Source organism: Chiloscyllium plagiosum, chromosome 9 (assembly GCF_004010195.1).
Source record: "Chiloscyllium plagiosum isolate BGI_BamShark_2017 chromosome 9, ASM401019v2, whole genome shotgun sequence".
NCBI classification, from domain to species: Eukaryota; Metazoa; Chordata; class Chondrichthyes; order Orectolobiformes; family Hemiscylliidae; genus Chiloscyllium; species Chiloscyllium plagiosum.
The window spans coordinates 4,230,393-4,254,984 of NC_057718.1; the positions used below are offsets into that span (position 1 = coordinate 4,230,393).

Consider the following 24,592-nt stretch of genomic DNA (forward strand, 5'->3'; position numbering starts at 1 on the left):
ACACATGAAGCACTTTCTGTGTAAAAAACAAGTTGGTCCTCATGTTGTTTTTAAATATTTCACTCCACACCTTAACGATATGCCCGAAATCCCCCACTCTACAGAAAAGAGACCGCTCATTCACCTTACCTATAACTCTCATTGTTTATAAACCTCTACAAGGTCACCCATCGATCTCTCTCGATTATCACCACATCCAGAAGCATCCACTCCCTCAGCCACCGACACTCAGTAGCCGCAGTGTGTATTATCTGCAAGATGCACTGCAGAACATCAACAAAGGTCCTCAGACATCACCTTCAAACCTCACGGCCACTTCCACCTAGAAGGTCAAGCACAGCAGTCACATGGGAACACCAATCACCATCCTGACTTGGAACTCAATTGCGTTCTTTCAGTGTGACTGAGTCAAAATCCTGGAATTCCCTCCCTAAGGGTATTGTGGGTCCACCTTCACCATATGGACTGCAGTGGTTCAAGAAGGCAGCTCACCCCTAATTTCTCAATGGGGCAAGGGACAAACAATAAATGCTGGCTCAGCCAGTGACACCCCTGTCCCAGAAAAGAATGAACAGATTTCAGGAGATTTATTTGAATATCAAATCCAACAACAGATGAAATGGAAGATTCTGGGAAGTTTAAAGGGGAATTATCTGCAACTATTTTCAGGTTGAGCTGTGGCCAACATTTCTTGTTCAGTGAAGATTTTATTGATTAATTATTGCAATGTAGATTCGATGTTATCAAAGGGAATCAGCTATCTCCAAATACCCTGCTCCCTATTGCTTTAAATGATTGTAATGCTGAATTCATTATTTAAAAAAAGATTTTGAAGCAATTATTAGAAAGTTGTGGCCTCATACTTCACTCTTCAGCCACCCAACAATGAAATCAGAATGTGTGTGGCAACACTTCCACCAATCAGAATCCACATTCAACCCAATTAGCAGTCTCCTCTCATACATGTTAATTTCCCCTTGGGCTGCTATTTCTGTGAAGGATCCTGATTGGAGAAAGGCAGAAACCTGTGACAAATCTCAATCTTCATGGTTCCTGTAGGAGACAAGGTTACCTTGCGGGATAGTTCCTATCAGAGACACAGTTCATGTCAGGGATATGAATGGACACAACGTGGACACCACTTTGCTGCTAGTACTGTGCCTGTAATGCTGAAATTATTCACTGTGGAGCTCAACCTCACACCTCAGCAGCTCACTTGCATCCGGAGAGATGGAGAGAAACAGGAAGCATAGCCTCAGTGTTGATCTGAAATGTGTCAGTATATTTCCAGCAAATTTCTTCATTTTTGTCCAGCCCACTTCCTCCTTCCTCTATCTGTGCTATACTTTAAGCAAAGACCTCACGCCACTCCAAGTTACAGAGATACTGCAACGCAAGTCTGAGAAAGGACAGCAATTGAAAAAACACTTTTATTAGGAATGTTTTTCCTGAAATTCTTCATCTTATCCCTAATGCTCTCTGTCGCTGTGGGTAAGTAAATGCTTGGAATTGTTTCCATTGAGTTCTTGTTTGAGTTTCATTTTTGGATTGTGTGCTGGTATTGAAGTCGGTATTTTGTAATTCATAATTTCCTACTTAAGGTGAAATTGGGTTTTCTCACAGTGCAATGGCAACATACAGTGTGAGATTAGATTAGATTAGATTACAGTGTGGAAACAGGCCCTTCGGCCCAACAAGTCCACACCGACCCGCCAAAGCGAAACCCACCCATACCCCTACATTTACCCGCACCCGGAGGAAACCCACGCAGACACGGGGAGAACGTGCAAACTCCACACAGTCAGTCGCCTGAGTCGGGAATTGAACCCGGGTCTCTGGCGCTGCGAGGCAGCAGTGCTAACCACTGTGCCACCGTGCCGCCCACTACCGGACTGATGTGACACTGAATAATGCTGTCCAGTTGTCCCACTACCGGACTCCCATGTCTGTCAACTCTGCACAAAGATTCTGACTGAAGCACTGAACCTCTAAAAATAACCACATTATGGTCAAGTAAATGAACCTTCAATATCTATCCATCAAATAGACTCCTCAATACACAATGTGACTCTGCGATACTCTTGTGAGTCTCCTTCTTTCACTTATACAGGGGGCGGGGGGGGGGGGGGGGCAATGCCTTGAAGCAATTGTTAGAAACTGGGGAATTGTCTTAATAACCCAAAAGAGATGATTCAGAAGGCACTAGGACGTTTACCCAGCCCTTCTGAGTGACTCTGAGTCGTCAAACAAACAAGATGTAAACCTGAATTGCTCTGACCAAGTCCCTCAAATGCCAACATATCTTTCCTAAAGTACATTGTTGAAACTGTTTGCAATATTCCAAATGCAGTCTGACCAGTGCCTTGTGTACCCTCAACACTACACCCCTGCTCTTGTATTCCATCCCTCTTGAAATGAACGCCAACACTGCATTTGCCTTCCTAACCATAAACTGAACCTGAATGTTAACCTTGAGAGAATCCTGAACTAGGATTATAAAATCCCTTTCAGCTTTAGATTTCTGAAGCCGTTCCCTTCTTAAAAGGTGGTCTACGCATCTATTCTACCTACCAAAGTGCATAACCTCACTCTTTCCAACACTGTATTCGATCCACCACGTCTTCGCTCACCCTTTTAGCCTGTCCACATCAATCTGCAGCCTCCTCACTTCTTCAACACTACCTGTCCCACCATATAGCTTTGTGTCATCTGCAACCTTAGCAGCAGTGCCCTCAGTTGCAATGACCATATCAATAATGTATAACATGAACATCTCTAGACCCCAGACTGACACTAATGGGACTCCATTAGTCACTGGTTAACATCCTTTACCTTTACTCTCTGCCTTCTGCCAGCCAGTCAATCCCAATCCATGCCAGTACCTTGCTCCTAACACTATGGGCTATGACATTATTTGGCAGCCTCTGGTGTTGCACCTTCTCAAAGACCTTGTTGAAATTAAAGCAGATCATGTGGAGGTATGTGATTTCCAGTCAACTATGGTGGGAGAGGGATAGGTCTCATTGGTAGGTCTGTGCATTCTACAGTAGGCTCATTGGGTTAGACTGAGGCACTGGATACTGGATATTTGAGATAGGAGGAGTGAAATGTAGATGAATTGAATTTTAGGGCTGTGGTAGCAAATGGTTTCAGGGGGTGGGGAGTTATTGAACGTTCCAGAAACAGGAGCTTGGACAATGGGTGGAGGGAGCTATGTGGATCAGGGCCAGGATGATATGGGGATGGGAACGAATGTAGACTCAAGGGGAAAGAGCAGAATCAGAGAATTGTTACAGCACAGAAGGAGGCCATCCTGCCCATTGTGTCTGTACCAGCTCTTCAAACGATCATCGTTACCTCGTGCCAATCTCCTTTGTTTTCCCTGTATCCCTGCAGACCGTTTCAGTCCAAATCAGCAACAAATCTCCTCTTGAAAGGCTCAGGTGAACCTGCCTCCACCACAGTTCCAGGCCGGATCACATTTCCTTCGTTTGCAGATCACTTTAAATCTATGCCCCTCTTGTTCTTGTTCCTTTTACAGGCAAAAACATCTTCTCTCTATCTACTCTGTCCAGCCTGCTCATGATTTTGAAAATCTCAATCAGATTTCCTCTCAGCTGCCTTCTCTCCACAGAGAAAGTTCCTAACATCTTCAATCTTTCCTCATCCCTGAAGTTCCTCATTCCTCGAATCATTCTTGTCAATCACTTCCTGCACACTCCGAGGACACTGCCTGCTTTATTAACCTCACTCTCCGTCCGTCTGTACAAGGGCAGGGAGCTGCTGTGGAACTTATACAAGACCCTTGTTCATTCCCAGCTGAAGTATTGTGTGCAGTTAGGATATGACTGCTTTGGAGAATGAGTGTAAAGGTGATTTATGAAAATGGTTCGAAGGATGAGGAAATTCAGCGACAAGGACAGATTGAAGATGTTGGGGCTATTCTCTCTGGAGAGAAGGTAGATGAGAGGAAATCTGATAAAAACCAAAGTTACTGTGGATGCTGGAAATCAGAAACAGAATTTGCTGGAAAAGCTCCACAGATCTGGCAGCATCTGTAGAGATGAGTTAAAGCTGATGTTTCAGCTCCAGTGACCTTTCCCCAGAAATTCTCATTTACAACTTTGAGCTCAATACTGAGTTCAACTCCTACAGATTGTGAACCCATTCCCTCCCTTTCCTTTGCTTGTCACATTCTCAGTCAGCATCCTCTCCCCCCTACTCCATCTCCATGGAGTTATGTTCTTCCTAAGTGTCCCCTTCCAGAAGAAAGTGTATCTGTCACTGTGTTCCTGGAGCTGACCTTCTCCTGCCCAGTGTCTCTCTCAGGGCAGGGAGCTCTGTGTCAGAGTGTGCACACTGTTGTGTTTGCGCGTCGGTAATGGTATGGACATTTGTGAATATGATACCAATCAAAGGGTTGCTTCAGCCTGGATGGTGTCAAGCTTCTTGGGAGTTGTTGTCACTGCACCCATCCAGGCAAGTCATCCACCACACTCCTGATTGTGGGTTGCAGGTGGTGGACAATCTTTGAGGAGTCAGATCAGTTACTTACTGCAGGATACCTAGGCTCTGACCTGCTCTCGTAGCCCCTGTGTTTATATGATGAGTGCAGATACATTTCTGTGTCATTGATAACTCCTCGATATTGATAGTGCGGGATTGTGTCATGGTGATACCTTTGAATGTTAAGGAACAACAATGAGATTGCCTCTTATTCGAGATGGGGCTCACTGCCTGTCAGTTTTACTTATCACACGTCAGCCCAAACCTGGATATTGTCCAAACCTTGCTGCATTTCAACATGGACTGCTTCAGTGTCAGAGGAGTCGCAAATGGTGCTGAACATTGTACAATCATTGGTGAACATTCCCATTTCTGACCTATTGATGGAGGAAAGGTCATTGATGTTTGCACCTTAGGGCTAGCGGGAGCTGCAGTGATCCTGGCTGAGCTCACCCTGCTCTTCGTTTGGAGATTCAGCCCATCCACGACAGGAAACCATTTACTATTCCCCATCCTCAACTCCACCCTGGCCCCGAAGTGGATCCTCCCAATTGTTGCAGCCCTCAAGCCCTCATTCCTGTGTCTCTCAGACGGTGTAGTACAGATGTAATGAGAGTTGATTCAGGAGTTTAAGGTCAAAGAATCCCAAGGAACCGGTGACCGTGAGATGATCGAATTCACATGGCAGTTTGAAAAGGAGATAATTGAATCACATGTAACAGGTTTACAATTGAGCAAAGATTAAGACAAAGACATGAGGGAGGAGCTGGCCAGAGTTGATTGGAAGGGAGTCCAGCAGGGAAGACAGCGGAACTGCAATAGCAGGTGTTTCTGGGTGTAATTTGGGAGGCACAGCAGAAATTCATCCCAAGGAAGAAGGAACATACTAAGGGAAGGATGAGGCAACCATGGCTGACAAGAGAAGTCAGGGACACCATAAATGCAAAAAGTCTAATCTCAACGGGTTGGAATTTCCACTGAGTGGCAATCTCTCTCCAATTACCACTCCGTTTCACAAAGACTTTCCCCAAATCTCATAAATTAAGGTATTGGTGTCACTGAGCTGCGGCTTTCTGATTGTCAGATGGAGCTGTTACTGGTCACATATCTGGAATCAGGACTCCTTCAGAAATGTAGAGCCGTATTTCTATTCTGACAGTTTTTGTGGAGCACAGAATATCACAGGAAGGCAAACAGCTGTCAACTGCCACCTTCTGCAATTAAAAGGAAACCTTCAATGCAATGTGAGGTCGAAATTTAAAGAATCACAGGCAGTCACTTTAGCAGTTGTTGTTAAAATTTAAGGATGTCAGGTAAGTGTGAGGGTTCAGTGTTGGGAGGGTAGGGAGGCAGACTGGTATAGGGATGGAGTAAATAGGATGCCAGGGATGAGTGCCAGCTCAGCAGGATACCAACTAGGACAGGGTTAGGGTGACAGGTGCAAGTGTGCCAGGTGGGAAAGGGTTCCAATGTGGAGTGCAGGAAGAGGAGAGCAAGAGTTGAGACTGTAGTGCTAGAAAAGCAAAAGGTCAGGCAACATCCGAGGAGCAGGAGAATCAATGTTTCAGGCAAAATCTGATCTCCAGTATCTGCAGTTCTCACTTTCTCCTCAAAGAGGGGAGCAAGTCAAGGAGTGGGGAGGGGATTTTTATTTAAATCATGGGATGAGAGCATTGGGCTGGCTTGGCCAGCACTAAATACCCAGTCAAATGAGGGCAGAGGGCAGTTTAGAGTCAACCACATTGATGTGGGCCTGGAGTCACATGTATGCCAGGCCTGGTAAGGGTGGCTGTTTCTTTCCCTTAAGGATATTAACAAATCAGAATTTGCTTTACTCTGGATTTTAGATCTTTTAAACTGTTTTCTACATTTCGATAAAAAATTGAATTGATTTATTGTCATTTTTCTTTTATATTGTGAAATAAATTCCTATTTGTTGTTGAAAAGACAATCAACAGGCTTGTGTGTCTTGATTCAGAGAATTACCAACAATTCAGCTAAAAGAAACACAATCTATTGGGCCCGATTTCATTTTGAGTTCTGTCTTATCCAGAGTTGTCACCTGCTGGGATCATAACGGCATGGTGATGTAAGAATTCCCTGAACTTCTTCATTCCCTGAACTTCTTTATGACTGAGATGAGGAGAAACTTCTTCACCCAGAGAGTGGTGGCTGTGTGAAATGCTCTGCCCCAGAGGGCAGTGGACGCCCAGTCTCTGGATTCATTTAAGAAAGAATTGGATAGAGCTCTCAAGGATTGTGGAATCAAGGGTTATGGAGATAAGGCAGGAACAGGATACTGATTAAGGATGATCAGCCATGATCATATTGAATGGTGGTGCAGGCTCAAAGGGCAGAATGGCCTACTCCTAAACCTATTGTCTATTGATAATTCTATTGTCTATTATCTTTCCGTGTTACAAATAACTTCATGGATCTGTTTTCATGCTGGCAGAGCTATTTTGCATCGTCCTCAATGGCTCTCTGTCCTTTTTAATAACATGATGATTGCAACTGCCACAGAACTCCAACTGGACGGGAACAAAGGGCTGATACAAGTTGAGCCTAAATACACAATGAGTCCTTGCATCTGAATCAGACACCCTTGGATCAAGTCCCACTCCAGGACCAATGGCCAAGGAAGATAAATTCATAATGAGGCCAAATGTGTTGATGATCATTAAGCTGTAAATCCCTCTGATACCCCTATGGCAGGCAGGAAGAGTGGGAAATGTTAACTCGCTTTCTCTAAAAACAGATGCTGCCAGACCTGTGGAGTTTCTCCAGCACCTTGTGCTTTCATTTCACATCTTTCGTCAGATTCAAGCTGCTATAAGAGGATCTCAGTATCACTGGATTCCAACGTTTCTCTCACCAGATCACCTCCTTTCCAGTTTATTTTCTCTAAAATAAAGTGCCATGCCAGTTCCTCAAATGCCTGCACCTTCTCAGCTCTGTCAGGTAAAGGTGCCTTTGGTTCATTCACCAATTCAATCAATGTGGGTTTGGAAAGTTCCTTGAAGACTATCATTGAAAACACTGTAATGTGTAGGAAATCTTTTGCCAGTTCCAGAGCCAAGACTTCAATGCAGAAGCAAACCTTACGCCTTCCTTCACTTGCTTTGTTCACTAATAACACACCCAAATCCTCATTGCTTCTCTTTTAAATCATTCCTGGCCAAGCCCCCTAACCTTATTCCTCTTCCCTGGTATTGCTCTAGAAATCATGACACACTAATCCAGGAGGCATCACAAATGGTCACGATTTTAAGAAGCACGCAAATCCCACTTTTACCTCTTTTTTGGAACCAAATTCACAGAGAGCACTCGGCAGGTGCCAGAACATCACGAGAATCACTACTCATTGCAGATGAATGGATGGCAGCTACCCATAAACACTTACAAACATTAGATTAGATTACTTTACAGTGTGGAAACAGGCCCTTCGGCCCAACAAGTCCACACCGACCCGCCGAAGCGCAACCCACCCATATCCCTACATTTGCCCCTTATCTAACACTACGGGCAATTTAGCATGGCCAATTCACCTGACCTGCACATTTTTGGATTGTGGGAGGAAACCGGAGCACCCGGAGGAAACCCACGCAGACACGGGGAGAACGTGCAAACTCCACACAGTCAGTCGCCTGAGGCGGGAATTGAACCCAGGTCTCTGGCGCTGCGAGGCCGCAGTGCTAACCACTGTGCCACCGTACTGCCCACCTTCAACATATCGCTCTACTGTTTAATATTCTAACTCTGTTTTAAACACCTCTTGCATACATCGCTAGATAGGCAAAGACAGAATAAACATGGATGTGATGGATGGAGGGGAAGACTGGGAAAGCAGTTGGCTGGTCCCATTTCCAAGAGTTCTCTGAGATAGTCCTTGTGACTGGGGGGGGGGGACATGCTGTTCCTTGATGTTCGCTCTCTAATGACTTTCACTGGTTTCAAGCAGATTCAGGGAGTCTGCCTTACACTCTGGATCCACTCACTGTTGGATCAGTGTGATGGATGTCCCCTTGAGAGTCATCGTGAAGACTCAATGATTTCTCCTCAATTCACGGAAGTACATGGGTCATTATTCTAAGTTCATAAAAATTTCTGCACACATACATGCTGCAATCTGTCCAATTTGACCTATACTTTTTCCTTTAAATCTGCGATAACGCATCTGCTATCACATTGTTATGATCTACAACATTTACAATATGTAAATTAAAAGTCTGTAATATAAGACTCCAATGAAACAGTCTCACAGTTTTGACTTTAAATCATTCCAAGAATGTTAGAGGATTGTGATCCATGTACACATCTGGCTCCGACACATTGTTCATCACATAAACATTAAAATGTTGTAAGGCCAGTACCAAACTCAATAATCCTCTTTCAGTGGTACATTATTTTCTCTGTGAATGTCAAATTTCTTTGAAAAGTATCTAACTGGCCATTCAATTCCATCATCGACTTCCTGTAGCAGTACAGCTCCAACTCTTATATCGCTAGCATCAAATGCAACTTTGAAGGGTTTTAAAAAATTTGGTGTAGCTAAAACTGGTGCCGTGGTTAATACTACTTTTAAATTGTCAAATGCCTCCTGGCATTGTTCCCGCCACCAAAAATTTGTGTTCATTAGTAAATCTGTTAGCGGTGCCACCATGCTGCTGTAGATTGGAACACACATCCGGTAAAATCCGCTTTGCCCCAAAAATCGAAGCACCTTTTTCTTTGAGGATGGTTGTGGAAATTCCTCAATGGCTTTCATCTTCATATTCCTTGGGGTCAGCCTTCCATGACCCATGTTATGTCCCAAGAATGTCACCTCTGCCTTCGCGAATTCTGTTTTCTTTAAGTTTATTACCTGTTTTGCTTCTCGTAATCGTTCAAAAAGCTCTGCTTGTTGTACTACGCGATCTTTCCATGACTCACTAACGATCGCTACATCATCCAGCTAAACAGCACAGTTTACTTTCATCCAGCCACAACTCTGTTCATGAGACTTTGGAATGTGGCTGGTGTGTTCTTCATTCCAAAAGGCATCGCTTTGAATTGATATAGCCCATTTGAGGTGACAAACATGGAAACTTCTTTTGCTCTTTCTAATAAAGGTACCTGCCAATTTCCATGCAGTAAGTCAAATGTTGTGATGTAACTGGCTTGTTCAATGTTCTCGTTACAGCCCTCCAATTGTGGTATTGGGTATGAGTCCAATTTTGTTACAGCATAGATTTTCTGATAGTCCACACAAAATCATTGAGTCCAGTCAGGTTTGCAAACTAAGACGAGCGGCTATCTTTAATCCCTCTGATTCGGGTTTGATGACATCTTTGTTCACTTGCTCCTAGACCTGTGTGGCTTTGAAAGGATTAAGTCTGAATTGGTGTTGTTTTATTGGAACAACATTCCCTTCTTTCACCTCATGCCCAACAATATTAGTCCTCCCCATTCCTGCATACGTCCTCATACTGCTGCAACAAACTGGGCTCTTTGCTCCTGAGATAGACAGTTCACTAATCAATGCCACTCCTCAAAGACTTGCTCATTATTTAACATATTTTGAGACACATCAAACTCCATGACATCTGGATTTGATTCCTCTCTGTGTGGCAGTAACTAAAACCTGCTTCTCCAGTTTCCTGTCTATTACCCTAAAGTTTCAACGTCTTTTACGACATACCCAATATAGATTTTTCCTCTCCGGCATCTTTATCTACTGCTGGTACACAACTAACATATCATCTCCATGGGAAAATGTCTGAGTTTTCAAAATTTTATTTGCCACCTGCTTCATTCTATGCTGCACCCTCTTCTGCTGCAGTTTAGTTCACTCTCTTACCTGATTTAATGTCTCCCTCACCTCAGATACATAATCCAAGTGTAAGATCTCCAATTTCGGTCCTGTAATGTTTTCTTTAAATAATTTCAAAGGACCTCGCACTTCATGTCCAAATATTAACTCAAAGGGAGCAAACTGAGTCAATTCATTTGGGGCATCTCTAATGGCAAACAATACGAATGGGATACCTTTATCCCAATCATTTGAGTAATCCTCAGGGTCTGATGCCATCTTTCCAAAGCTCCCTGGGATTCAGGATTGTACGCACGCGATTAAAAGTGCGACATGCCTAAGCTAAGCATGATTTCATTAAACAGCCAAGCATAAGATTTGACCCTTGGTCTGGCCTAATCTCTCTGGGTAGCCCACACCACATGAAAAAAGATACTAACTCCTCTACCACCTTTTTCGCATTTATATTCTGTAATGGAATTGCCTCCAGAAATCTGGTAGACACATCCATTATGGTTAGCAAGTACTGGTTCCAAATTTTAGTTTTCCAGAGGGGGCCTACACATTCAATCATAACCCGCATGAAAAGTTACAAGGGGGCATAGCTTTAAATTAAGGGGGGGTAGGTATAGGACAGATGTTAGGGGTAGGTTCTTTACTCAGCAAGTCGTGAGTTCATGGAATGCCCTGCCAGTAGCAGTGGTGGACTCTCCCTCATTATGGGCATTTAAGCGGGCATTGGATAGGCATATGGAGGATAGTGGGCTAGTGTAGGTTAGGTGGGCTTGGATCGGCGCAACATCGAGGGCCGAAGGGCCTGTACTGCGCTGTATTCTTCTATGTTCTATGTTCTTCAAATGCAGGAATTGGCAACAAAGGTGCTGGTTTTATTACTGCCTGTGAGTTGCCTACCATTTGGCATGTATGACATGTTCGGCAAAATTTAACCATATTCTTGTACATTCCAGGCCAATAGAAATGCTTTCATACCTTAGCCTGAGTCTTCCTCACACCTCAGTGACCTCCTTCTGGTAATTTGTGCGCTTTCCAAATCACTTCTTGTCTGTATGCTACCAGCAACACAATCTGGTGAACTTCTACCCATCTCTCCTCTGTACCAACCTGCCACGATCTCCATTTTCATCTTTGGGTTTTATCTTTAAGATAATAACCCTCAGGAATACATTCTGATTCCTTTTCTGAGTATGCATCTAATATATATATATATATATATATATATATATATAAAATCTTTTATTATCTCGTCTTTCTGTTGTAAGCAAATTAGCCTTTCAGAATTAATACTTCTGCCTGACTCTGCTTGTCCAGGTTTTTCCTGCACCATTACATCAAACAGAGCATGCACTAACTGAACCTCAACTACTTCATCTTTCTCTTTAGTTTTTGCTTCTTACTGTGGCTTATGATAGTGGGATCTCGTTATTACACAGTCTAGGAAAATCCTAGGGTATTTTTCTTTAAATTCCTCAGTTCCCTGGTCTTCCTTTGGCTTCTCCACAACAAGGGATGTCACTCCCACCTTGAATCCTGCTAAATTGTTCCCAAGAACCAACTGTATTCCTGGAACTGACACTGTGTCAATCACTTCCACTGTTACTTCCCCACCCCAGCCTTGAGTTGGCTCTCCAGCCTGATCTTTCACAGGGGAATGCTAAATTTCTGCCCATCTATTCCACAAATTACCACACTCTCAGATAACATGTCAGAAAGGGGGCAACTACGTTCATCTCTTAAGATTAAAGACTGATTAGATCCGCTATCTCTCAAAATTGTAACTTCTTGCCCTATTCCCCTACTCTTCCTGAGTAAACTTTACACAGAGGTGAAGTCTTTTGAGAGATAGGGTAATAACTCAATATCCAGCCTCTGCCAAGGCTCCTGTAGCTCCTCTGCTCTTCTTCAGGTTTCCTTTACTATTTCCACTAATGCCACTGGCTTAGCCTCTTTTACCACATCTTTTCCCTCAGTGCCTTTCTTTAACCACCAGCACTGTGAATGTATGTGTCCCACTGTAGCACAGTCAAAACACCTGAAGCCTTTCACCTCCTTATCACCCTCTTGGGCTTCATTTCTCACCTGTGGTAAACTATTACCAGTGTGCTCTAATCTTGGTTTTGTAGTGCCGGATCTCCCCTTCTCCCAACTTCTATCCCTCACAGGATGAAATTCTTGCCAGAAGCTTGCCTTATGCAGCAATGCGTATTCATCTGCCATCTCTGCCACTCTTCTCACTACCTGAACTTTCTGTTCATCCAAATTAATTCTTATCATCTCTGGAAGTGAGTTTTTCAATTCCCCTGCAGAATAATCTTCCTTAGAGCCTCATAGGTCTTATCTATTTTTAAGACCTGCATCCATCTATCAAAATGACTATGTTTAATTCTTTCAAACTTAACAAAGGACTGACCTGGTACCTTCTTTATGTTTCTGAACCCCTATCTATACACCTCTGGTATTAAATCATAAGCACTCAAAATACCCTGTTTGGCATCTGCATAATCTCTTGACCCCTCATCTGACAGCACTGCATATACGTCACTTAGCAAGCCAGCCAGCTTAGTCTGAATTAGATTACATTACATTACAGTGTGGAAACAGGCCCTTCGGCCCAACAAGTCCACACCGACCCGCCGAAGCACAACCCACCCATACCCCTACATTTACCCCTTACCTAACACTACGGGCAATTTAGTATGGCCAATTCACCTGACCTGCACATCTTTGGACTGTGGGAGGAAACCGGAGCACCCGGAGGAAACCCACGCAGACACGGGGAGAACGTGCAAACTCCACACAGTCAGTCGCCTGAGGCGGAAAATGAACCCGGGTCTCTGGCGCTGTGAGGCAGCAGTGCTAACCACTGTGCCACCGTGCCGCCCACGGTGAGCATTACACAAATCTTCTCTGACCACTCCATCTCCCCAGCCAATTTTTCAAATGAAATAAAGAAGGTTTTGATCACTTTCTCATCAAAATGCGGCAATATTTCAACATATTTGTATACATCACTACCTTCTCTCTTCATCTCCATCCTGTTAACTTGACTTTGGAGTAGAGTGGTGCTGAAAAACCACAGCAGTTCAGGCAGCATCCAAAGAGCAGGAAAATCCAACATTTCGGGCAAAAGCCCTTCATCAGGAATGAAGAGCTTTTGCCCGAACCGTCGAATTTTCCTGCTCCTCGGATGCTGCCTGAACTGCTGTGCTTTTCCAGCACCACTCTACTCCAGAAAATGGTTTCCAGCATCTGCAGTCATTGTTTTTACCTTGTTAACTTGACTTTCCTGGCAAATTCACAACTTCTGAAGTTCAAATTCTCTCTCTTTTTCATTTTCTCCTTCTCTCTCTCTCTCTTTGCTCAGCTAAGAACCTTCTCTCTCTTTTTTCCTCACTTTTTATCTTTCTCTTCTCTTTCTTTTTCCTCACTTTTTATCTTTTTCCTCTCTCCCTTTCTTTTTCTTCTCTGTCTCTTTCTCTCTTTCTTTCTTCTCTTATGGTTCTTCTTTCCCTTTCTTTATCTTCTAACTCCGTTTCCCTCAATTTCAATTTAAGTTTTTCTAACTTTACTGCACTTGTCTGTTCCACTGATACAGCTAAGTGCTTGACTAACTCCAGTACAATTTCAGCTCTCCTTTTGTCCCTGGTTAAACCCAATTCTAATTGCTACTTCTAAAAGTATGCCCTTCCCTTGATTTCCTAAACTTTCTTGGCAAATTTAGCAAGCATCTTCAAACCCCAGAACTTCTTTAGTAATATTAAGAGCCATTTCTCCCATTTTTAATTTACCCAACCACAAGTAACCGAAAATAAACAAATTATCTCACCGAAGATTTGTTTAAAGATCTTGGACACTAATCAGCAAGCGTTTAAATCTGCTCAGATCTTTGGTAAACCAAATCAGTTCAAATCGTCCAAACTTCAGACTGGATCTGTCTAAACCTGTTCAAATCTTACAGCCAAGCCCCAAACTGTTACGACACAGCAGCAAACCCCTCTGTTAATTAAAACAAACATCTAGAAAAGCTCAACTTGTCGCTTAATCTGTTAAATATGAGTTAGAGAATTCCAAATTCCAGTATTTAACGAAAATAATATCAATTTATTCTTTATCTCTAAAAGTGGACATTAAACAACAACTATTAACAACTCTATCCCCCTTCTCTTAATAGCGTATTACCTGCCTCCAACTCTATAACAACATACTATTCCAATAAGACATACGTTAAAATTACATCAACTTAATTTCAAAACCACACAGCTCCTGTTGTTTTCAGTATCTGTTCTCTTCCAGCTGGGTTGTTTTCTTTCTTTTTCCTGTGAATATGTTTCCTCTGAAAAGAAACCTTCAATACAGAGTGTCTCCTAATTTCTTGGATCTGTGTTGATGGCAGTTGCTATTCCAATTTTCATAATGCCTGCCTTTTTTAAATCCCCAACGTTGTATTGTCTCATTGGTCTGAGGTTGGCAAAACAATAAATTCAATCGCAATTAAGTTTTAGTATCCCGGGGCATAATTTAAACTGATTTGTTCAATTCGGATTGTTGTCAAAAGAGCAATCAACTCAGGTATCCATTTCACAGCCAAATTTTACATATTTTCAACATCCATAGAGACTGCTATCTAGTCATATGACGGGTCCTTGTCAGCTCTCAGTACAGAACAGCATTCACTCTCTCTTAAAGGTACAGTACACGCTTTCAACTTCGTAACAAGACTAACAAAATTGCTCTCAAAGTGTTTCACAAAAATAGACATTGGGCAAAATCCAACAGAGGCATCAAGTCAAACATGAGGAGAAATGACAGACATGTTGGTCAAAATGTTGGGTTTAGAAAGATTTGGAAATTGGAGGGAAATCTGATTAGGGGAACAGGTTCTGGAGAAGAGCCTCAGGCAGCTGAAGACTTGAGTACCAGTGGAGACTTCGGAGTGGGAAAGAAAAGAGCTTTGGAGCAGCAAGGAACTGTGAGGTTTTAGATCTGGATGAGGTTGGAGAGATTGGGTAGGACAAAGCTCTGGGGAAATCACAATCTGAGGATGGAAGATCAATTCAGTGAATTGGGAGCCAGCAAGAGACTCCAGAAATGGATGAGCAGGATCCAAGCTCAAGGCTGTGAGCTGGGAGCTGAACTGGATGGATTTGAAAAGATTGTTTTGGAAGCAGTAGGATTGGAGATTAGATGAAGAGTTATCTGCAGCAGCAGTGGAGATGCAAATGAATCTGGGGAGTTGTTTGAGGAGGATTTTGATAATAGTGGGTTTGAAGAAACCTCTAGTTCTGTGAGCTGCATTATAAAGGATGAAGGAAGCTCAGGGAGATTGTGGAAAAGAAATAAACAGGGACTGAGTCATTAGGAAATAGGAAGGTAATGTGGGGAGAAGACTGGGAGGATTCTGCAGTAACTGGGGATCAGGGAGGGAGAAGCAACAAGTTTGTGAATGAGGAGGAAGCTGAACATTGCATCTTAATCTTCAAATTAAAGTAATCCTTGAGTCTTCCAGATCAGGCTGCTTGATAATACGTCGAGATATTACCAAAGGTAACTTGAACTGACGTGTTTTCATTAAATGTTTGAGATATTTAACAGGCTTAAGACTAATTTTAATTTATTCACACATTTTCTCTTAAAGGTGCAAATGACCCAATCCTTCTCCAGTCTCCGAGTGTGAAATGTGTCACCAAGGGTCACACTGCCCGGTTACAGTGCACCATGAAGAATGCCACAGTGAAAGACACAGAAGTTCACTGGTATCTGAAACAACCAGGGAATAACAAGAAGTTGGTTTTAAAACATGACACGAGGAACAACACACAACAGAGCTCAGGATTCACTAAGCGATTCCAGTCTTCCAGACACACCTACAGTAACAGCTTCATTCTAACCATCACAAACATGCAGCCCAGTGACAGTGGTCTCTATTTCTGTGAAATTTGGAGAGATATCAGAGGGAATGGAACCCAGCTGACTGTAACAGGTAACTCCTGTTTACATGATACTAACTGATCTCTGATTGTGTGGTTGATGGACAGGCTGGGATTAGGGATCACAGTACATTATTTATGTTACAATTTTACCAAATGGCTCCATTTTTTTTCAATGCCGAGAATTTTTTTTACTCAAACTTCACATTGTTTACAATAGATAAAATCAGCAATTGTAAATTTCACGGTGAAGACAGTTCTTATCGGCTAATTGTTGTTGGAATGTTTCAATTTATCACTTGGTAAATGAAAATCTCTAGACCCCAATGATCCCTCCTGATTTGCTGGGGGTGGTTGTGGTGAGTCTGTTTGTCTGGGGGACACTCCTCAGTAAGGTGCACGATATTCTGCGTTTCTCCACTCATGAAGGACAGTGGGCTTTGGGCTGCAGCCCCCTGAGGGAGGGAGCTAGCTGCTTCAGGGACTCTAACTGGTTCAGCAAGGCCCACTCTCAGTGTGGGAACTCCAAGGCAGCCATTTGACAGATGGCCTTTGACACAAGGGGAGAATGTGTCAGTGATATCTCATTGTCCTCATCTCCTTAATCTGAAGCATGTCTTCTTGGTGGACCTTGCTCAAGAATGTTGTGCCGTATGGAGCACTCTGATGGAGAGGGAATACCAAGTGGATCATTGTGGAGTCCAGAAAGGAGAGGCAGCACACATCAATTCATCCAACTTGTGGGCTTTCATCAGTCACCAGAGGTATCAGGGAGGGGGAGAGAAGTTTGTGAGGACAAGAAGCTGGGGGAGATCTGTTGACAAAAAGGTTCCAGTAACGAAGCACATTGTTACCCTCAATGCACTGTCAGCAAGACATGGGAGATGATACAGAGGATCAGACAGATACCCAGTAGCCTGTTGTGTGGAGGCTCACATCCTCCATCAGTGCTGTGCTTCCACTCACTCTCATTTTAATTCTCACTCCCACTCTGACCTCAACCTCAAACACTGTTTCAATGAAACTCAAAATCAGCTCCAGGGAAACCATTTCATCATTTGACCCGGGATCTTACAATGCTGCAAACTCAAACTTGACCAGGACTAAGTCCATCTGTCCTCTAACCTCAGATGGAATCATTGATAGCCTTATCTCTGGAAATCCTGATGAAATCCTTGGCTCTGTTGCCTCTTCATTCTGAACAGCAGATGCTTATCATGATGAAATGTCACCCTCTTTTTATTTCAAAATGTCCAGTCACCAGACTGATTACCTTGATCTTGCTCTGTACTTTATGGCCCTTCAGTGTCTTCAGTGGATATTCTGTAGGACTTCGCTTTACAGTGACATTAGCACAACCATTCTATCATTTCAAATCAACATGTTTCACTACTGGTCAAATGCTGTTTCTGTTTTGCATCAGTATTTACTGTGGAAAAGGATATGAAGATATAGACCGTAGGGAAATAGATGGTGACATCTTCCAAAATGTCCAGATTTTACATAGGAGGAAGTGCTGGATGTCTTGAAAGGGTTAAAGGTGGATAAATCCCCAGGACCTGATCAGGTGTACCCAAGAACTCTGTGGGAAGCTAGAGAAGTGATTGCTGGGCCTCTTGCTGAGATATTTGTATCATCGATAGTCACAGGTGAGATGCCAGAAGACTGGAGGTTGGCAAACGTGGTGCCACTGTTTAAGAAGGGTGGTAAAGACAAGTCAGTGAACCATAGACCAGTGAGCCTGACCTCGGTGGTGGGCAAGTTGTTGGAGGGAATCCTGAGGGACAGGATGTACATGTATTTGGAAAGGCAAGGACTGACTCGCAATAGTCAACATGGCTTTGTGCGTAGGAAATCATATCTTACAAACTTGATTGAGTTCTTTGAAGAAGTAACAAAGAAGATTGATGAGGGCAGAGCAGTAGATGTGATCTATATGGACTTCAGTAAGGCGGTCAACAAGGTTCCCCATGGGAGACTGATTAGCAAAGTTAGATCTCATGGAATATAGGGAAAACTAGCCACTTGGATACAGAACTGGCTCAAAGGTAGAAGATAGAGGGTGGTGGTGGAGGGCTGTTCTTCAGACTGGAGGCCTGTGATCAGTGGAGTGCCACAAGGATCGGTGCTGGGCCCTCTACTTTTTGTCATTTACATAAATGAGTTGGATGCGAGCATAAGAGGTACAGTTAGTGAGTTTGCAATATCACCAAAATTGGAGGTGTAGTGGACAGCGAAAGGGGTTACCTCAGATTACAACAGGAACTGGACCAGATTGGCCAATGGGCTGAGAAGTGGCAGATGGAGTTTAATTCAGATAAATGCGAGGTGCTGCATTTTGGGAAAAGATTTACAAGGATGTTGCCAGAGTTGGAGGATCTGAGCTACAGGGAAAGGCTGAACAGGCTGGGGTTGTTTTCCCTTGAGGGTCGGAGGCTGAGGGGTGACCTTATAGAGGTTTACAAAATTATGAGGGGCATGGATAGGATAAATAGACAAAGTCTTTTCCCTGGGGTTGGGGAGTCCAGAACTAAAGGGGATAGGTTTAGGGTAAGAGGGGAAAGTTGATGAGTTGATGATCATTAAGCTGTAAATTCCTCTGATACCCCTATGGCAGGCAAGAAGAGTGGGAAATGTTAACTCGCTTTCTCTAAAAACAGATGCTGCCAGACCTGTAGAGTTTCTCCAGCACCTTGTGCTTTCATTTCACATCTCTCCTCAGACCCAAGCTGCTATAAGAGGATCTCAGTATCACTGGATTCCAATGTTTCTCTCCCCAGATCACCTCCTTTCCAGTTTATTTCCTCTAAAACAAAGTGCCATGCCAGTTCCTCAAGTGTCTGCACCTTCTCAGCTCTGTCAGGTAAAGGTACCTTTGGTTCATTCACCAATTCAATTAACCTGCGTTTGGAAAACTCCTTGAAGGCTATCAATGAAAACACTGTAATGTGTAGGAAATCTTTTGCCAGTTCTAGAACCAAGGCTTCAATGCAGAAGCAAACCTTACGCCTTCCTTCACTTGCTTTGTTCACTAATAACACACCCAAATCCTCATTGCTTCTCTTTTAAATCATTCCTGGCCAAGCCCCCTAACCTTATTCCTCTTCCCTGGTATTGCTCTAGAAATCATGACCCACCCAGGAGGCATCACAAACGGTCACGATTTTAAGAAGCACGCAAATCCCACTTTTATCTCTATTTTGGAACCAAAATCACAGAGAGCACTGACCAGTGGCCAGAACATCACAAGAATCACTACTCATTGCAGATGAATGGACTACACCAACTCATGAACACTTACAAATCTTCAACATATCGCTCTACTGTTTAAAATTCTAACTCTGTTATAAACTCCTCTTGCATATATCGCTAGACAGGCAAAGACAGAATAAACATGGATGTGATGGATAGAGGGGAAGACTGGGAAAGCAGTTGACTGATCCCATTTCCCAGAGTTCTCTGAGATAGTCCTTGTGGCTGGTGGCCACATGCTTTTCCTTGATGCTCCCTGTCTAATGCCTTTCACTGGTTTGAAGCAGATTCAGGGAGTCTGGCTCACACTCTGGATCCACTCACTGTGGGATCAGTGTGATGATCTCCGCTTGAGAGTCACCATAAAAACTCAATGATTTCTCTTCAGTTCACTGAAGAACATGTGTCATTAATCTAAGCTTATGTTAATTTCTGCGTGCAGACATATAACATCAGAATCTGTCCAATTTTATCCATATTTTCCATTAAATCTGTGATAGCGCATCTGCATTTTGATGACCCCCCCCCCCCCCAACATATACAATATGTGAATAAAAAGTACGTAACATAAGATTCCGATGAAATAGTCCCTTTTTTCTTTAAATCATTCCAAACATGTAAGAGGATTGTGATCCATGTACATAACTGTCTCCGACACATTGTTCTTCAAAGAAACATTAAAATATTGTCAGGCCAGTACCAAGCTCAATAATTCTCTTTCAGTGGTGGAGTATTTTCTCAGGTGAGTGTTGAGTTTCTTTGAAAACAATTCAACTGGCCATTCAAATCAATCATCATCTTCCTTTAGCAGCACAGATTCAACTCCTATATCGAGGGCATCAATTGTAACTTTGAAGGGTTTCAAAAAAATTGGTGTAGCTTCAATTTGTGCAGTGTTAACACTGCTTTTAAATTGTCAAATGTCTCCTGGCATTGTTCCCGCCACCGAAATTTTGTGTTCTTCATTCGTAAATCTGTTAGCTGTGCCACCATGCTGCTGAAGGTTGGAACAAACACCTAGTAGAATCCGCTTTGTCCCAAAAATCAAAGCACCTCTTTCTTTGAGGATGACCGTGGAAATTCCTTGATGGCTTTCACCTTCACATTCCTTGGAGTCAGCCTTCCATGTCCCATGTTATGTCCCAAGAACGTCACCTCTGATTTGAGAAGTCTGTTTGCTTTAACTTTACTACCAGATTTCCTGCTCATAGTTGTTGAAAGAGCTCTGCCAACTGTACCACGTCATCTTTCCATGACTCACGAAAGATCACTACACCATCCAGATAAACTGCACAGTTTTCTTTCATCCAGCCATAACTCTGTTCATGAGTCTTTGGAATGTGACTGGTGTGCTCTTAATTCCAAAAGGCATCACTTTGAATTGAAATAGCCCATTTGGGGTGACAAACATGGAAACTTCTTTTGCTCTCTCTGATAAAGGTACCTGCCAATAACCACGTAATAAGTCAAACATTGTGATGTAACTGGCTTGTCCAATGTTCTCTATACAGTCCTTCAATCATGGCATTGGATATGAGTCTGATTTTGTTACGGCATTAACTTTCCGTTAGGACACACAAAATCATTAAGTCCTGTCAGGTTTCGGAACTAACATGATCGGCTAACTTCTACCTTTCTGACCCAGGTTCGATGATATCTTCGTTGAGCATCACATTCACTTCCTTCTAGACCTGTGTGTTTTTGAAAGGATTAATTCTGTAGGAGTGTTGTTTTATTGGACCAGCATTCCCAACTTCCACCTCATGTACATCAGTATTAGTCCTCCCTATCTAATTCTTGCATATGTCATCATATTGCTGCAATAAACCTTTCAACCAAGCTCTTTGCTCATGAGACAGACAGTTCACTAATCTATCCCACTCCTCAAAGACTTGCTCATTATTTAAGGCACATCAAACTTCATGATATCTGGATTTGATTCCTTACTCTGCAGGGTTGTAACTAACACCTGTTTTTCCAGCTCCGTGTCTATCATAATAAGGTTTCAATATATTCACATCACATACTTGATACGTTTTCTTTCTGTCTGGCATCTTTACCAGATACTTTACCTGACTTAATATGTTTTCTCAATTTGATATTTTCTCAATTTGATTTTTTCTCCTACTAGTAACAATCTTAATATGTTGTCCCCATGGGAAAATGTCCAAATTTTAGATGTCTTATTTGCCATCTGCTTCATTCTATGCTATGACCTCTTCTGCTGCTGTTTAGCTAATGCACCTACTCAATTTAATCTCTCCCTCAACTCAGATACATAATGCAAGCGTGAGATCTCTAACTATGGTCCTGTTAATTTTTCTTTAATTAATTTCAAAGTCCCTCTCACTTCATGTCCAAAATTAACTCAAAGAGAGTAAACTGACTTAATTCATTTGGGGCAGCTCAACTGGCAAACTGGGATACTTTACCCCAATCATTTGGGTAATCCTGACAGTACGCTCTTAACATGGTCTTCAGGGTCTGATGCCACCTTTCCAAAGCTCCCTGGGATTCAGGATGGTACAACTTGATTAAAAGTGCTGTATGGTCAGCTAAGCACTCCAAATTGAATTGCCTCCGGAAATCTGGTCGACACATCCATTACGGTTAGCAAGCACTGGTTCCCACTTTTAGTTTTCCGGAGGGGACCTACACAATCAATTATAACACAGGAATTGTCGACAAATGTGGTGGTTTTATTACTGCCTCTGGCTTACCTACTATTTGGCACATATAACACATACGGCAGAACGTAACCACATCCTTGTGCAGTCCAGGCCAATAGAAATGCTTTTGTATCTTACCCTTGTCTTCTTCACACCTAGGTGACCTCCTTCTGGTAATTTATGCGCAACTCGCAACATTTCCTGACTGTACGCTACCTGCAATACAACCTGGTGCACTTCCACCCAATTCTCCTCTGCACTAACCTGTCGTGGTCTCAATTTTCATCTCAGGATAATACTGTCAGGAATATAATCTGATTCCTTTACTAAGTATGCATCTATTGTCTAGTCTTTCTGTTGTTATTCCATTAACCTTTCAGGACTAAACACTTCTGCCTGACCCTCTACCTATTCAGCTTTTTCCAGCACCATTACATCAAACAGGATGTGCACTGACTGAACCTCAACTGCTTCATCTTTCTCTTTAGTTTTTGCTTCTTACTATGGCTTATGATAGTGGGACCTTGTTACTGCACAGTCTCGAAAAATTCCAGGGTATTTTTCTCTTAGCTCCTCAGTTCCCTGGTCTTCCCTTGGTTTCGCCACAATAAAGGGTGTCACTCCTATCTTGGATCCTGCTAAATCATTCCCCAAAACAAACGGTATTCCTGGAAATGACACTTTCAATTACTCCCATTGTAACTTCCCCAGTCTTGAGTGGGCTCTCCAAACTGATCTTACACAGGGGAACGCTAAATTTCTGTCCATCTATCTGACAAATTACCATTCTTCTTTCAGTTAACATGTCAAAAAGAGTGCAAATACATTCATCTCCTCTGATTAGAGAATGTTTAGAGACTGATTAGATCTCATATCTCTCAACATTATAACTTCTTTCACTTCTCCCCCTGTTCTTCCTGAGTAAACTTTACCCACAGGGATGAAGTCTTCATAGAGATCGGGTACTAACTCAAAAATCAACCCCTGCATAGGCTGTACACACTCCAGCAGCTCCTCGAATTTCTTGGAATTTGTTTACTATTTCCATGAAAACCACTGGCTTAGCCTCTTTTACCACATCTTTTCCCACAGTGCCTTTCTTTAACGACAAGCACTATGACTTTATGTGATTGTGACACTTTACCGAGTTGAAACACCTGAAGCTCTTCATCTCCTTTTCGCCTTCTTGGGCTTCAATTCTCACCTGTGGTAAACTATTACTAATGTGCTCTACTCTGTTTAGTAGTGTTGGATCTCCTCTCCTCCCAACTTCTATCCCTCACAGGATGAAATTCTTACTGGAAGTTTGCCTTACACCAATGCATATTCATCTGCCATCTCTGCCGTCTTCTCACTACCTGAACTTTCTGTTCATCCAAATGTTTAATTCTTTTGAACTTAACAAAAGTCTGACTTGGTTCCTTCTTTATGTTTCTGAACCCCGATCTATACACCTCTGGTAACAATTCATAAGCACTCAAAATAGCCTGTTTGGCATCTGCATAATCTCTTGACCCCTCATCTGACAGCGCTGCATATATCTCACTAGCTCTGCTGACCAGCTTAGTCTGAACTAGCATTACCCAAAGGTTCTCTGACCACTCCATCTCCCCAGCCAATTTTTCAAATGAAATAAAGAAGGCTTCAGTATCTTTCTCATCAAAATGTGGCAATATTCAGTGTGGATAGAGCTTCAAAATACCAAGGGTAAAAAGACCCTCTTGGGAGTCATCTACAGGCCCCCAAACAGTAGTCTGGATGTCAGATGTAAGTTAAATCAGGAGCTGAAATCAGGTGTCACTACAGTTGTTATGAGGGATTTTAACATGCAGGTAGACTGGGAGAATCAGGATGGTATTGGGCCACAAGAAAGAGACTTTGTGGAGTGCCTCAGAAATGGATTCTTAGAGCAGCTGGTGATGGAGCCGACCAGGGAGAAGGCAATTCTGGATCTGGTATTGTGTAACGAACCAGAATTGGTCAGAGACCTCGAAGTGAAGGAGCCATTGGGAAGTAGTGACCATAATACAATAAGCTTCAATCTGCAATTTGAGAGGGAGAGGGTACAATTGGAAGTGACAGTACTTCTGTTGAATAAAGGGAATTATGGAGATATGAGGGAGGAGCTGGCCAAAGTTCAATGGTGCAATACCTTAGCAGGGATGACCGTGGAGGAACAATGGCGGATATTTCTGTGTATAATGCAGAAGTTGCAGGATCAGTTCATTCCTAAAAGGAAGAAAGATCCCAGGAGGAGGCATGGGCGGCCGTGACTGATGAGGGAAGTAAAGAAACATATAAAGTTAAAAGAGAAAAAGTATAACATAGCTAAGATAAGTGGGAAAACTGAGGACTGGGAAGCTTTTAAAGAGCAACAGAGGATTACTAAGAAGGAAATACGCAGAGGAAAAAGGAGGTACGAAGGTAAA

General features: G+C 42.8%; 1 protein-coding gene across 2 annotated transcripts in view; it reads left to right on the forward strand.

Moving 5' to 3' along the window:
• Positions 1-1,225: 1,225 nt before the first annotated feature.
• The window catches only part of LOC122552555 (immunoglobulin kappa light chain-like), a 39,520-nt gene continuing 16,153 nt past the window's right edge, over positions 1,226-24,592 (forward strand). Inside the window, exons 1-2 of one of the 2 annotated variants that reach the window (XM_043695255.1) lie at positions 1,226-1,491; positions 15,951-16,295. In XM_043695255.1, coding sequence (XP_043551190.1) covers positions 1,440-1,491; positions 15,951-16,295 — 397 coding nt within the window. In that variant the 5' untranslated portion in view covers positions 1,226-1,439. The remainder of the gene's footprint in view (positions 1,492-15,950; positions 16,296-24,592) is intronic. The other variant, XM_043695253.1, reaches the window with a different exon arrangement.